Source organism: Ambystoma mexicanum, chromosome 1q (genome assembly GCF_040938575.1).
Source record: "Ambystoma mexicanum isolate Mex_15411 chromosome 1q, UKY_AmexF1_1, whole genome shotgun sequence".
In the NCBI taxonomy this organism is placed as follows: Eukaryota; Metazoa; Chordata; class Amphibia; order Caudata; family Ambystomatidae; genus Ambystoma; species Ambystoma mexicanum.
In genome coordinates, this window is record NC_090922.1 from 1,108,878,075 (window position 1) to 1,108,893,922 (window position 15,848).

A 15,848-nucleotide genomic window follows, 5' to 3' on the forward strand; every position below is an offset into this window, starting at 1 on the left:
TGATATGTGCCAAAAAGAAACCCATATACAGAAAGACTATCCAAGGAGAAGAAAAGTCCAGTGGAAGAAGAGACATTCTCTTTGTCTATTTACGTTAGTTATATTTATTGGTAGGGTCAGGTAGAATTAGTTTGGATGGAGACATTTTTACTCTGGACTTTTGATCTCAGACAAGCATCTTTAGTACCTTTAGATGGGCAGGATATTCCCGTTAGCAATAGGGGGAGATGGGCAGTATTATAATTTTCATTAAAGAGAGCACAGAATGCCTTCAACCTCTCTGACTACTTCTTTCACTCTCATACCCATTGCGTTATTCTGTCTGGTTGGTGGAGACACAGTGCATTACAGTATGCCATCATTCTATGTATAAGATCATTACTGGAACGGTCCGATCTACATGATTCCAACTAAAATTATTTTGAGCCATCAATTGATTCATGTATATAGATAGGTGTGAGTTGCCAGGCGGTTCGATTCCTGCATGGAGCAAGAACTCTGAGTTCCTACAGTGGGAAGGCAACCGCTCTGCATCACGCTAATACCCGAGGTTAGGAGTTTGTCTTCTGTCCGGGTGGGAGTCTGTATCCTCCATTTTCCCAAACATAAGGATACAAATTAAGAATTTCCCACAACGCAATACGAAACTTAACACTTCCTGCCCTGAAGATGGATTCTGTGGAATCCGAAACGCGTTGGCACTCATGATCTAATGGGAGTGTTTAGGATGTTTTATTGAGCAGAAGAAATTGTACTGTTCATATTTGCAATGTATATAAGTGTATATTTGCTTATGCATTTTTGTATATACCATGAATGAAGATGGTTTAACTCTTTGGTTCATTTGAGCTATTCCTTGGCTCAGACAAGACACTGTTCTCATAAATGTCTATGAATGTTCTTTTTAATTACTGCTTTGCTTTTTGCACTGTCGTTGTACAGTCTGCTTTCTTTTAATTTTGACATAAAAATATCTTGTCTACCTGTTCTTTTTGAATTTACAGTCTTGTGGACTGTGGTTAATCATGAGCACAGGATCTAAAATGCATGTATGTGCAGCACTAGATTTATTTAATTGAAACTATTGTTGAGAATTATTGAACTGAAATAATTCATTACAGCGACCCATAGGGATAGCTGTCTCCTATTGGAGGATCCTGATCTTGCAAGGTCACGAATCATTTTGGGATTATATCCCTCCAAGAGTGCAGCATAGGGCTACCGGCTGGCGACATCTGGTGTATGTTCTTTATATTGATAGGTTTGCCCATATTAATGAAGTTAAGAACCACCACTTTAATACAAATGTTTTAATTGGAATGCAGACAGATAAGTTTTTGTCATGCAAGTTGACATTACTTGATTTTTGTGACTTATATCTTCCCATTTATGAAGTAGGAGGAGGTATATCTTTACTGGTGCACTGGTTTTAGTGCAGGCAGGAGTGGCTGCTCCCCTCTCCCTGCAGGTAGCACCTCGAGCCTCACTTATTTATTGCGATCCAAGTAAAGATAAAAACGGGTGAGGTGACAGATATATTGAACCGTTGGTTTCCAAATATTCTTCCAGCAGTGAGGTACATCCCAGACTGATGGTGTCTGCTCCAGTACCACCAGTCTCACTCACATGTAGGGCCAGAATCAAGTACTGTTTTGCTCCTGTTGTCATGTGCCCTGGCTTTTCTTCATCCCACTACGGATAATCGGGTACAATACTCGGTGGCTCTCAGCAAGGACCTCTTTCTTCCTGCTACTGTCTGCCTGTTTGTGCCTGGCCGAACCCCACCCCATCTGAGCAGGGATACCATTGACTCAGGAACGTTTGAGTCCACGTAGACCTAGGGCAGCTTTTCACACCTGCTAGATCGGCTAACTCAGTCAGTCTAGTTGCTGCCCTCATCAGCTGTCTGGGAGGTCAGAAAATCTACCCTTCTGCAAGCTCCTCTGGTCCAGGTAGAACCCAACTGGATCACTAATTCGGATTCTGAGTGTCTGCCATCTTGAACACCTGCTAGCCCTTCTTTGGAATCCAACTTTTTCTAGCCAGTAGCAGTGATTATTCATGAGTGTCTTGCCACTGTTTGCCCATAACTGTTTGTCCTGCTCTTACATGTAAATGATTGGGTGGATTTCTGTCTTATTGTTCAGGATAATTGTGGGCTGGTATAGTCTCCACAGCTCCAAAATGTTCTCCATTCAGGGCTGGCTCTGCATTTGTGATTCTAGTTGGCTAGCTGTGCCACAACGAACATGGAAAACAGAATTTGCTAAAAAGGCACTGAAAACATAAAATCTGGGAGCATTGTACCAGCCCTAGCTCTGTATGCACTCATTATCTGCCGCTGAAACACAAGAAAATACAGACAAATTAATACAAAATGAAAACATCCACAAACCTCTTGATAAATATAGCTCGGGCATTCATTTGACAGTTGTCTATTCTGCACAATGGATAGTAATTTAACAAGGCAAGGAGGAACTTTCATTTGGAATTTAAGTGTTTTGGTATTAATGTCTGTCCTGTGCTTTAGCATTTGTCATTTGTATGTTATCAATCTTCCCACGTGTGTGTAGGTATTGCTAGGAATACTGGAACTTAAATTACCCTTCTTTGTTCCAACTGGTTTTCCTGCTAATTGGTGACATTCTAAAGCTTGACATTGTGTTAAGTTTTCAGAATTTGACGGCTGCTAAAATCATGTGCCATCAAGAACAGCAGATTTTACTCTAAGTTCCTTCATTTCATGTCTTATGACGAACATGATTGACAACATTGTTCAAGCCAAATGATTTCAGATCATGCTAGACAATGCTTTGATTAATGTACAGCTTGTACTGGAAATGGGCAAGTTTACTTCCCAGCTATCGCGTCTTTCTGAATGCATGTAAATATATATTTAGCATGTTGACTTAAAACTGATTTTATATTATCATAGCTTATGTCACTGATATATTTAGTACCTGCTATAATAAAGCCAAACATATATGTTCTGATCAGAAGTGCAATTTCGTTTCAACTTTGGCTTTGGGAGTTTGAATAGCTATGTTATTTAACCCTTTTAATGTACATTTTCAGGCTGTTAAAATCAGAGGCTGAAAGGGGAAAAGAGAGACTGCAATGTATTGATGCTAAAAATACAGAGCTTATTACACTGCTCACACAGTCTAACCAAAGGCTTGTTAAACTCGAGGCCGAACTTCAGGATAAAGAAAATATACTTGCAACGAGCAATGGCACTGGCCTTCAAAACGAAGAGCTGAAGGCCTGTATTGCAAAGCAAAATGAGAAATTACTGTTTTGCCAAAAGGAAATTGAAAATTCCAAATCCGAGCTTGGTAATTTGAAGATTCTCACTCAGATGTCGGTGAGTACGTTTTAATTCTTGTGGAGAGACTTAGACTGTTACACTGTCACAAATGTTGAGCATTATTTTGCAGCTTCAGTCTTATTTCTCAATGTACTGATAGATCTTACCTTTGAATTGAGTTGAGTAATTGATTAATCCGTAAAGCTTTCATGGTCTCAGACTATTTCCTCATGAAGGCACTGAGTCCTTGAGCTGTTGGAAAGCCAAGAGCAAACAACCCATTTAAGGTTAACTTTTTGTATCGCTCTTGACGTGTCCAGTTTCAGAACCTTTTTAGATCTTTGTACCTATCCGACAACCGCTCCAAAATAACAGCTTTTCCTTAATCTATATGATGGTTCGCTACTTTAAGACACTTCTCGTTTTCATTGCATCCTAACTACAACTTTGCTTCCATTGCTTTTAGCTTCCTACTTTATTTGCTGTGTTGCACTAGTGTTCATGGGATGGCACAAACATCTCTTTCCAAAAAAGGCCAGAATGTTTGTGGCACTTGTCACAATCTAAAGTTTAAACATTGCTTAATATAGGCGGAATAAAAATAATCCTGTTCTATCCCTGATAGGCGCTTTTGGAAATGTTTGCATTTTCTATCAATGATTGGACTAAATGGATACAAATGAACTCAATTCTTCATAGGTGCTCCAAATCTGGAATTTCAGCACCAAGCTTGATTTAGCAATATATTTTAGATCAGAATGCTTGAAAGAGTCTCGAAAATGGAGACATCACTGATTTTAAACAAAAGATATTAAATTTATATCACGCAAAGAACAGTAAGAAAATCATTTTTATTGTTGCACCTTTGAGTTACAATATTTTTCGTCTTGGCGTTTCCCACATAGTGTAGGTTATATGATTAATTGGAACAGGTCAGTGTGGCCTTAGAAGGCATTACTATTACACTATCGTTAGTATTTGTAAATTTTGTTTTTTTGTAAATTCAGAAACATTGTAACACACAAAAATGCATGGTCACACTCATATTATGGATATCTTTGATCGTCACAAACAGTGTCAACCCCATTCCCACTGTTGAAACCTGTGTTAAGGCAGACCCTGGCAACTACTCAAGTACAAATATCCTCCAGGGGACATGGGTTATCATCGTGCAGCCTCAATACAATTAGGGACTACTATCTGGCCTCTCCCGCGTGTCTCCTGTCCAGCCTAAACCTCCCATCCACGTTGTACTTTCTTAGAAAAGCTAGCCATTTCATTTCCCTGCATGGTTGAAGGTTGTGAAGGGCACCCGTAATGTTTTCCATTTCCTATGTCTCCCTCACCTTCACCGCATATAACCTCTCACTAGGGAGAGACTCCCGTTTCCATCCAATCGTGACACAGGCCCTGGCCGCAAGGAGGGCAAAATGAACCATATGGGGGAGGTGCCTCTGCTCCCCTTCCACCTCCTCTAGGCCACACAACACCAAAAAAGAGTCTAGATGCCTTTCTATTCCATCTAGGGCCTTCATCCATCCCAGCATCTCTTTCCAAAAACATACCTTTTGGGTATGTCCACCACATGTGCCATGGCACCCTCTCTCCGCATTTTATTTATTTATTGTGCATTTGTAAGGCGCTTATACATCAAAAAATTGTGTTTCAAAGTGCCCACAGGGCAAAGTGGGAGGGAACATCGGAACAAAAGACCAATAGAATGAAACTGATGAACAAGCTAGAGTCAGTCCTACAAGGCCTTGTGAGCATTTGGAACGTGGAAGTGCAGGAGAGAGAATGGACATGGCAGGTGGACACGGGGGGAGTGCTAAGAGTTCCACGGAGGGAAGTGGCATGGAGTCAGTTGCGAGCAACAGTGCCCGGCAGTGATCACTTGGTATGAGTGATCACCTGCCAATACGGTAAGTGCAGCCCTGTAAGACAACACAGGCCAGTGGCTGCCCAAGGGCAAGTGCTGGGAGAGGGCAGAAGGCTGAAGTTCATTGGGCAGAAGGCAAGTGCCCAGAAGGACACATAAGGGCCCATGCCACCAATCTCAGCGACTGCAGGGTTTACCACAGCAGGGAGAGGGGAAAGGAGAAAGTCTTGAGGAGCTTCTGGAATTTGAGGAGATCATGCTAAAGGCGGAGAGCAAGGGGAGGCTTTTCCATAGGAGGGAGCCAGCCAAGGAAAGAGATCTGCTGCCAGCTCGCTGCTTAGAGAAGCGCTTGACACACAGAGTTGGAGGAGTGTAAAGATTTGGAGGGAGAGTATTTGGTGAGAGCAAGATGTAACTAGTGTGGTCCCTGGCCCCAGAGAGCCTTATGGATGATGCAGAGGGCTTTGAATATGATGCTTGCAGCAGCCGGGAGCCAGTGGAGATATTTTAGGGCTGGAGAGATGTGTTCCGAGGGCTTGAAGCCAAGGATAAGTCCTGCAGCCCTATTCTGGATAAGTTGGAGGGGGCAGAGAGAGGAAGAGGCTGTTAAAATAGTCCATCCTAGAGAGTACCAGAGCTCTAGAGACATTGAGCTTGTGGGGAAATGTGAGGAAAGGAAGGATGCCTCTGAGGAGGTGGAGTTGAAAATGGGCCTTCTTGGTAATATCCAGGATGTGAGGGAGGAAAGAGAGAGAGGAGTCGAAGATGCCTCCAAGGTTTCTTTCTTCAGATGAAGAAGAATGGGGAGATCCCATAGAGGGTTGCTAAAGTGAAGGGGGAAAAGATGGAGTAGGGGTCCCAATAGGAAGCATCTCGGTTTTGCTGGCATTGAGGCAGAGATCATTAAAGGCACGCCAGATGGGGAGAGCCCATAGAGGGTTGCTAAAGTGAAGGGGGGTTAAGATGGAGCAGGGGTCCCAATAGGAAGCATCTTGGTCTTGCTGGCATTGAGGCAGAGATCATTAGAGGCACGCCAGGACTGGATTGCAGATAGGCCATCAGGAATGGTAGAGGAAGTAGGAAGAGGAACAGTGGGAAGTTTGAAGAGTTGGGTGCCATCTGCATAACACTGAAAATGAGGGGAGAAAGTTGAGTAAGTGGAGCGAGATATACGTTAAAGAGCCAGGGTGAAAGGTTGGAGCCCTGGGAACGCCACAGTTGGAGATAGAGGTGGTAGAGGAGAAAGAGCTCAGTATAACTTGGGAGGGACGGTCAGTGAGGAAGGTTAGCCAGTCAAGTGCCCGCTCTGAGATACTAAGGGTATCAGGGAGGTGTTTTATGAGGATGGAGTGGTTAACTGTGTGAAATGCAGAGGAGAGATGAAGTGGAATGAGAACAGCAGGAGAATTGGAGTCAACAGATACAAGCATTTCTTCACGGGCATTCAGAAGAGCAGTTTCCTTGCCTCTGGATGCTTGGAAACCAGAATGATGGCCGTGTAGCCAGGGTCAGACTGGGACAAGAAATCGGCCCAGACACCCAAAAAAATGTGGCCCATCCCTCACCTCAATAAAGTGACCCACCCCTCACGACCCTTAACCTCTGAAGTGATGTAATTTTACGCCACCCCAAAATGACATCCCGGGAATCGATGAAACATGACCTTTCACCCTTTGACAAAACAGGAATTGGCATCAAATAGCATTGTTCCTAAGTAAACTATGAAAAATATGGTTATGATTTCACTAATGTGATATACAAAGCCATACAAGAATGGATCATCATATGTATCATTAATATATGGGTGTATAGATCCATATTGTCAAATTACTGTGAATGCAAGCAGACGTCCAAGGCCAAATGATAATGTTATTATATAGCACGTACGCTTAAGCTCTTTTTTTTTTATAGAACTCATATGCATACAATATCACCCAGTCTGTGTTGGTGCTCATTTATCGACCTAAGAAGTATGAAAGGCTTAGATGGCCTTGCTGGGTTTCGAACCTGCAGATCACACACACATCGCAGTAGCGAGCGCTCAACCCACTGAGCTATCATATCGACTATAGTAAAATTAGCAATTATTCTGTAGTGGATACCATTAAACTGGTAACTGAGATTTAACAGCAGACCAGTTAAGTTCATCTGCAGGTCTGGTGCAAAGTTGGCCGCATGTCAAGCATGCATGCATCTACTTTCAGGCTTCAGAGGTTGGCAAAATAGGGAAAACAGCGCACTCACAGGACATCCCATACTCTGAGCACTTGTTACCTCATACATGCAAACAAACATCCTGAACAGCATCCCAGTGAGATGGGAAAGATAAACCCATTACAACAAAGCATTCATTGTGGCACAATGAAGTCAATGGCCACTTGATGTACTATTGTCAAATAGTTCTACACGGTACAGAAGCTTTTAGGCACAAGGATGTTGCCAATTGGCTGCGGACACCGAGATGGAATGTCTTGAGATGATCATAACAGAGACAATGGCAGGAAAAAAAACTTGCTATTACTGCAACTTGCTAAAAGGCAAAATACATAGTCCAAAATGGATGCTTATTCTACTCTAAAATTGGTTATTTATCACTAATACATATTTATCACTAGTATTAGTGTGCTGTTGTATAACAGCACCGCAACTCCAGGGGGCACCGTGCCCACTGGAGCGGCGGCACAGTGACTGCCACCGGCCCGGCAGCAGCCCTGGCCCCTCAACTTTGCATGCTGCAGCAGCATGTGAATGATGTATACATCATAAGTTATGATGCACACATCATGCATGCAAATAAATCATCAAAGCAAGGTAACATGTGTTACCTTGCTTTGATGAATTATGCCTTTGCAGGTATTTTTTTTTTCTCAAAAATATATATATTTTTTCAAAATATCTTTTATTCAAATAATTTTTTTTTGTTGTCCAAACTGGCCCTGGCATGTCCAGAAACCGGCCCCCACTCCCCAGGGACGATTTCGGCCCGGCCACAGGCAGAGCGGCCAATCCATCCCTGTGTGTAGGCAACCGACGAGTTCAGTCTGCTGGCTCAGTTGGGGGAAGGGAGTACAGGGAGACAAAGTTATGAAGCAGGTACTAGAGGTGTATGGTATAAACACTCTTAGTAAAACATTAGGAGGGACCAGGGAAGGTTAAAAAAAGTCAGTATGAAATTTTAATAATGAACAGTCTGTCAGATTTAAAACATCCAATTAAATAGATAGGTCCATAATACAGAAATTGTTACATCCCATGTAGAAAGCAACAATAGGGAATACATAGCAGGCTCCAATGGCCAGTTAAAAGTAATGTTATAGCAAAAATACGACCACTGAGGGTACTTGTCAACCTAAATAGTAAGGTACCCACCCAAATATGGATAAATATGTCATAAATTTTACTCTGTTTAAAGTTCAGAGATATGTCTCGACATGTTTCTGTTCCTCTAAAACAAAGTGTGGAACATTCATCAGGAGGGAATAATTTACAGTATAGCCTATTTGACAATTGGGGTGGTAAACAATACCACTACAGTATCCTAGCACCTGCAAGAAAAAACAACAGACATCAAAGATTAGCTAATCAATAGTTATATACTTTGGTAGGTTCAAAAAATGAACTGGGCACCCTATCAAGGGGGATAATTACCTGATAAGGTGCCTGTGGGGGCTCTCTACTAGCATTAGTAGGTCAAGGGTAGTGAACATCACGGCCCTACAAGAGAAAAGGAATAATCTATAGCCAATATATCAGCTACTAAAAAGCCTAGTAGTACACACAGTACAACAGCGAAAATAGGGAGGAAGACACCCATTATGTGTCTAGGCGTCAAAGCGTCTCATAGTGGAGAGGGGGAACCGTAACGAGTGAGTCCCACATACGAAAAGAGACAAATGCGAACTGGCGGTGGATGAGCGAGACATGCTTCACAAAAATGAAGGCAGTGTCAACGCCCAGAAAGTGCAGGGCCACCAGGAAAGGGCATAATGGAGGTAACATACCACTATATCACAGTGCATAGAGAGGAAATAAGTGAGACTGGTGTTTTACTAGCCTGCTAAGCGAACAACAATACGGGACGGGGTGACCCCGCGGTGAGCGGCGTCATCGTGATCAAAGTTGGATGTACAAGATTACCTAAAAATGCCCAGAGGAATCCTACCTTGGTAAGCTCACAGGAGTGTAATCAGGAACAACTCACAGCGTTCCGCACTGCAGATAAAGTAAATACAACAAAATAGTGCGATCAATGTAAAAAATACGATTGAGTTGCATCGACGGCAACTGGAGAAGAATAGGAGAGCGAGCAGCTAAACGCTGTTCGTCTGTAAGCAGCGTAACTTACCAAGTGCGGGGGAGTACGAGGCAAGCAGGTATCTCGCCCTTAAGGATCTACAAAAAGTATCCAGAAACAGCGCGATGCGGCCGATGCAGGTTGGGTGTCAAGGGAACCCCAAGATAGTCCTACTACTATGTTAGTGTATCCTTAGAAGGATGCCGTGAGTGAGTGAAACCCGGCGGCCATCTTACAAGGCAGTGAAAGAAAAAGTAACACAGGTTAGGGTACTTCCAACACCAAGTATGTAAAAAGTGCCCAAGTCGAATGGTGAAACAAAGGAAACTAAAAGGAGTCTCGTAAAATTAATAGAGGAAGGGGCGGTTGGGAAAACTCAAGAGTCTAGAAGACTAAAACCCTAAAGCTCAAGGGTGGAGTTGTCAACAGTAACATCATAAACAGGTTTTAACATGTAGCAATGTATACAAAGATATTTACACATGGCCGCTAGATATTATGCCAATCAATCGACTCGTTGAGCCCCGTGGCATCACTATGTAGGGTAAAAATCATCTTTTGTTCCATTTTCAACAATTTCTTTTCACGTGCTGTGTTATTAGCTCCTTTCAGAGCCAGTAGAACCGTCCAGGTGAAGTCTTCATATTTGTGTTTCAGAAGGTTGAAGTGTTTCACAAGTGGAGCATTCTCTGTTCTGTTCTTCAAACAGCTCCGATGTTCCATTATGCAAGTTTTTACTTTTCTGATACCGACATAGTGCAATCCACATATACAAGTAATCATGTATACTACAAAGTCGGTGTTACAATTAGTGAGGTTCTTTTGGGTCCAGCGTTTTGAGAGGCCAACATCAACTTCTTTAGTTCTCGCAGTTAGTTTGCAAACACCACATGTGCCGCAAGGATAATGCCCAGTGGCTTCTGGGAGACCCCAAAGAGAGGTCAATTTGGGTTCCGGAATATTGACCGATTTCAATTTACTATTACTAACTATATTGCCAATGGTGGTACTTCTTTTATAGGCGAATATAGGCATAGGGATAGATTGAGTTGCGGTTCTAAAGATTTTCCAGTTTTTCTTTATGATGTTGGTGATTTCAAAACTCTGGTCCGTAAAGGTGTTCACACAGACAATGCGATCCTCTTTAGGTTTCATTAGCTTGGGTTCTAGCAAGGCCTCTCGATTATTGTTAAATGCCCTTTTGGCTGATTTTATTATTAACTTTTTGGGATAGCCTCTTTGTCTGAGCTTTTTACTGAGTGTGGAAGCCTCAACTTCATAAGTTTCTTTATCAGAACTATTCCTCTTGAGACGGAGAAATTGTCCAAAGGGGAGGTTGTCGCGTAGATGTTTAATATGGTGGCCAGAATAATCAAGAAGGGAATTCTTATCAGTTGGTTTATGATAAGGTTTTATTTTTAAGACCCCATTAAGGGGGAAGATGGTTAAATCTAGAAAGTTAGTAGACTCACTACTAGAAGTCATCGTGAATTGTAGATGGGGATTGAGACCATTCACCCAGGTGAAGAAATTGTTGGCATCATCCTGTGACCCCTTCCACAATACCAGGATGTCATCAATGTAACGACTCCATTTCGTGTTGGGGGAAGACCGGCTTCTGCAAGAGTTTCCCTAGGAAGGGAGTGATAGAGATGGGGCGGTAGTTTGCTTGACACAAGGGGTCGGCATAAGGCTGTTTAAGGAGGGGGCGCACAAGGGAGTGCTTGAGGGAAGAGGTGGAGAACCCAGAAGCAAGAGAGTGATTGCAGAATTCAGCAAGTGCAGGGGCAAGGGAGCCAATGTTTTCTGTAATATGGAAGAACAGGGGGAGACCTGTTTAGCAGAGACCTTCATGCAGCAACAACCCTAGTGACCTTGTCCGATGTGACAGGAGAGAAGGAGGGAAGACAGGCTGAGCGAGGATGTGAGGCCATGGCTGGCAGGGGGATGAGAGAGGGTGGGGGGGGGAAGAGTGTCAGGATGTCCTGCGTTTTTTCAGTGAAATGGGTGGCCACTGCAGTGCAAAGGGCCTGAGGGGGAAGATGTGAGGTGGATACTGCAGAAGGGTGTTTAGTTCCTTGCCGATTTTAAAGTTCAGCTGTGTTGTTGGATGCTCCAGAGACGCGAGCCTGGATGTTGGGCCCTCTTAATGGAGAGACGATATTGCCTTTGAAGAAGGCGACAGGCCAGTTTGTCAGAGGATGAGCTTAAGGTCTGCCACTTCTGTTCCACAGCTCTGCATTAGTGCTTCATGGCTGCTAGATCAGAGTCGTACCAAGTGTTATGCTTGGTGGCATGTTGCAGCGGATCCTCATGACTGGGGTAAAAATACGAGAGTGATAGTGATGGTGAGATGGAGGTTGCTGAGAGCAGAGTCTGAGGTAGTCTGCAGTGGGAGGGAAGGGGGGTGTTGAAGGTGGATGCAAAGGCAGCTACTGACACTAGTTTCATCGGGCGGATGTCCGTGAACGAGGTCGGCAATGCTGGGCGAGGTAGGGGTCAGAAGGCAGAGAGGACCCAGGTGAGGAGAGAAGGGGGTGGTCTGACCAGGAGAGTGGTGTGACGGGAGGGGAGGAGAGCAGAAGATCAGTGTGGATAAAGACATTGTGAGTATGTCCAGCCAAGTGGGTAGGACCAGGGAGGAGAATGGAGAGGGAGAGTGGTGCAGAAGTCATGGAAGAGAGTGGACACTGTGATTGAAGAGTCAAGGTGGATGCTGAACTCACCCAGTAGGAGTTTAGAAGAAGATGACAGGAGAGAGGAGGAGAAATCAGCCCATTCTGAGAGGAACAGGGTGAAAGAGCTAGATGGCCTATAGAAAATGAAAATGGTCAGCGAGTAGGTAGGAGAAATAACCAGCTTCCAGACCAGGCTCTCGAAGGGAGGCGTATGGCTGGATGGGTACGAGGGAAGAAGGGACCCACTCAGGGAAGATCAGGGCAACCCCACCGCCAGCACGGTTAGGACGAGGCTTAGATATGATCTTGTAGCCATCAGAGAGAAGGGAGTCAAAAGTGACTGAGCTGGCGTTGAACCACGTCTCAGTAAGAGCGAGGAAATAGAGGTCAAGATCTTCAAATAGGAGGAGAAGGAGGGGGAGGAGGCAGATGCCAGCAATGTGTTTGATAGCAGAGCAAGTGTTAAGCGTGGCTAGATGAAGCAGGTCTCTGCCTTAAAAGGTTTTCTGATGAGGTACAGGGGCATGTTACACCAGTCGGAGGGGGGGGAGCCAGGGACAGACAGAGAGGAAGAAAAAGTAACGGGCACAGGAAGGATGTTGATGAGGGATGGCAAGCACCCGTCAAAGAGGAGGAGGATGTTTTGAGGACACTGAGCCATGATAGTGCCATTGCGATAGACATTAATGATACACCTGGATAATGAGAAGCCTGCCAAAGTACTTGCCATCTGGTGTCACCTTAAATGGGAGAGGATAAGAAAGGAGAGAGAGTAGAAATCAGATGAGTCCAGAGATCTCGATAGGGGACAGAAAAGAGGATATTAGTAACAATCTTATCAGTAACATCTGCGCCAGCAACCGGCGCTCACCATAGGGAACATTTTCGAGAGGCGTACTGGTTCATATTGCCATCTATATAACAATTTAATTCTATGTAGCTTATACTGATACGAGATCAAGGTTTTGTGTGCGGAAAGGCAAAGCCGCTCCCAGAACTTCTGCCAAGTTCTACCTCCATGTCCCTTTGCCACCTCTTCATGAAGCACTCTGCTTCTTCTCCGGACGCCACTAAGAGGGATCTGTAGTTGTTAGAAAGCAAGCTTTTGGTCGTATTGCATGTGTTCTCGGGTAGCTGACAACTCTTTGCAAATTTGAGTTCCACTTTTTGGCCACAAGAACACCCTTCAATTGCAAGTACTTGAAGACCGATAATGTCCCAATACCCAATCCTTCCTCTAGAGTCTGAAGTGACAAACTCCATTCCCTTTACAAACAGGCCTACACCTTCCAGACCCTCGTCAAACCATGGCTGAAAGCAAAAAAGGGCCAACGACATCCGCTGTGACCAGAGGTGCCCAAAGATGACTCAGAGGGGAGGGCTATGTAGTTACTCATTTCATCTCCTTACACCCCCCCCAGAGATCCCAAGTAAGTCCCAATATCCCATGGTTGTGAACCCTCACTGGCAGGTCTTTTTTCCGTGCCCCCAGCCATTCACCCAAAGTTGCTGAACACAGCCAATTACTCTCCAGTACCTACCCACTGTTCTCCTTTACCTCGGTGCAAATATGGAACCGCCCTAAATTGGGCTTCCCCATAGTAATTATACAATCATCAGAAATGCTTTTATGGGGAGTAATGCATGTCCGATCAGGTACTCCAACCCCTCTGTGCCGCGTTCAGGCATCCCATCCCATCCAGGACAACGTCAGTCGTGACCACTCCTCCATCCCTTTATAGAGATCGCTCAACAGAGCGGGGTAGTTGGCCTCCTATAACTTCCCTAAGGTCCTCCTAACAATAACTTGCAGGTATTTCAGATTGTCTTTTTGAATAGTCCTATTCAGCGATCTTGGGTGTTCTACTGCGTGGTCAGGCCCCCTGCCACGTGGGAAGAGAATAGACATTCCTGCATTCACCTTAAATCTCGGCAGGCTACCATATTCCGCTATGACACACAGGGTTGCTGTGATTGAAGTCTCTGGGTTGCACAGATGGAAGTGAATATCTGTGCACATCCCTACTTTGTATTCCATGGCCCCTACCATCAACCCCTCTACTTCTAGTCGCACCACACTTTCACTGCCAATGGATCTATAGAAACACCGGCAACAAATGGCAGCCTTGCCTGGTCCCTTTCTTCAATTGCAGGAGAAACGCTCTCTCTGTTAACACAACTTGTGCCATCAGATTAATGTAAAGTGTCCTGATCCCTTTTAAAATACCCTCACCAAAACACAACTTTATGTAGGACTGCAAATAGGAACTCCCAGTCTACTCTTTCAAATACCTTTTCTGTGTCAAGGGTGAACGGTACCAGATCTCCTCCACTGTCTGGTGTCGATTTGATGAGGTTCAGTGTCTTCCTAAGTGTATCTGCTCCTTGTCATCCCTAAATGAAGCCCACCTTGTTGAGGTGTATTATACTAGGCAACACCTTGAGATGTGTGGCCAAGCCCCGGGTATACATCTTTTCATCTACATTTACCAATGATATCTGACGGTACGACTGAAACATTGCTGGGTCTCTACCCACTGTTGGCATCACCAATATTAATGCCTTAATAAACGAGGGAGGGCGATCCCTCTCTCCATGATGTTGTTCATACGTTTAACTAAGTGTGGCAGCATTGGTCCTGCAAAGCATTTATAGAAACCCATTGTGTTATTGTCCTCACCCAGTGCCTTGCCAATCAGCAATCTGTTGATCGCTTTCAGTATTTCCTATACTGTAAACGGGGTTTCTACGAGAAGCGCTTCCTCCCGGGACAAACTTTCCATGGAAATACCCTCAAGATATGGGTCTATCGCCTCTGCGATTCTATCATACAGGTTCTCTTAGTACTTTGCAAAACACCCAGCAACTCCGCCAGGAGTGTCGTGTTCTTTCACCTCACCGTCTCTCAAAACGTTCTACCCATCCCTCAACCCTTTGTGCACTGAGAAGCGCAACAAGCAGAGCATCACTTTGTCCCCCCTTTTTTTTTTCTTCAAATTGTCTTTTCATTGAAATCTCGATGAACATAGCCAGAAATCAACAACCATATAACATTCAAATACGGACATCGAAACCTCTTTCCATTTTTAATTTCCAAATCCCCAAATAATAAAATTAACAAGAAATTAAATTAAAAATAGATTCAAACATTTGGTTCCACATATGTCCCAATGTCTTTCTATATCTCAAACAGGGCTGCAAATCTACATTCCCTCTCTTTGCCATCCTTTGCAGGAGTCTCCGCCAGCGTCCGTTACCTTAATTTTGGAATAAATGTTTCAGGGTCTTTAGCCTAAAAAACATGTATTCTATCTCTTGCACGAAGTCAAAGAAAGGGGCCCAGATTCCAGAAAATAGTAATGTTCTCTGTGATATGTGCAGTCAGCTTCTCCATAACTACCATTTCCCATATTTTAACCCACCAGTATGCCAGAATTGGTCCCTCGGTTGTTGTCAAAGTGTGCCCGGTTCAGTTTAGCTGCCAACAGTAGCTGTGTTATGAACTCTGCCACAGGACCCGATGTAGGAAAAGTACCATCCTCAATAACCTCTTCCAGTAACATGATGAAAGGGCACATAAGGTGTAAGCCCCCTGTGATATCTTTTATCCTTGACCGAATTTCTTGCCAATATGTTTGAATTGTAGCACACAGCCACCACATATGCGCAAGATCTCCCAGCTGCCCACAC

The 15,848-nt window shown here is 44.0% G+C and overlaps 1 protein-coding gene across 4 annotated transcripts in view; it reads left to right on the forward strand.

Annotated features, from left to right (window-relative positions):
• The window catches only part of CCDC18 (coiled-coil domain containing 18), a 2,185,916-nt gene that overhangs the window by 571,292 nt on the left and 1,598,776 nt on the right, over positions 1–15,848 (forward strand). For all 4 annotated transcript variants that reach the window (XM_069641832.1, XM_069641829.1, XM_069641831.1 and 1 more), the window contains exon 9: positions 3,076–3,364. In XM_069641832.1, the coding sequence (XP_069497933.1) occupies positions 3,076–3,364 (289 nt within the window). The remainder of the gene's footprint in view (positions 1–3,075; positions 3,365–15,848) is intronic.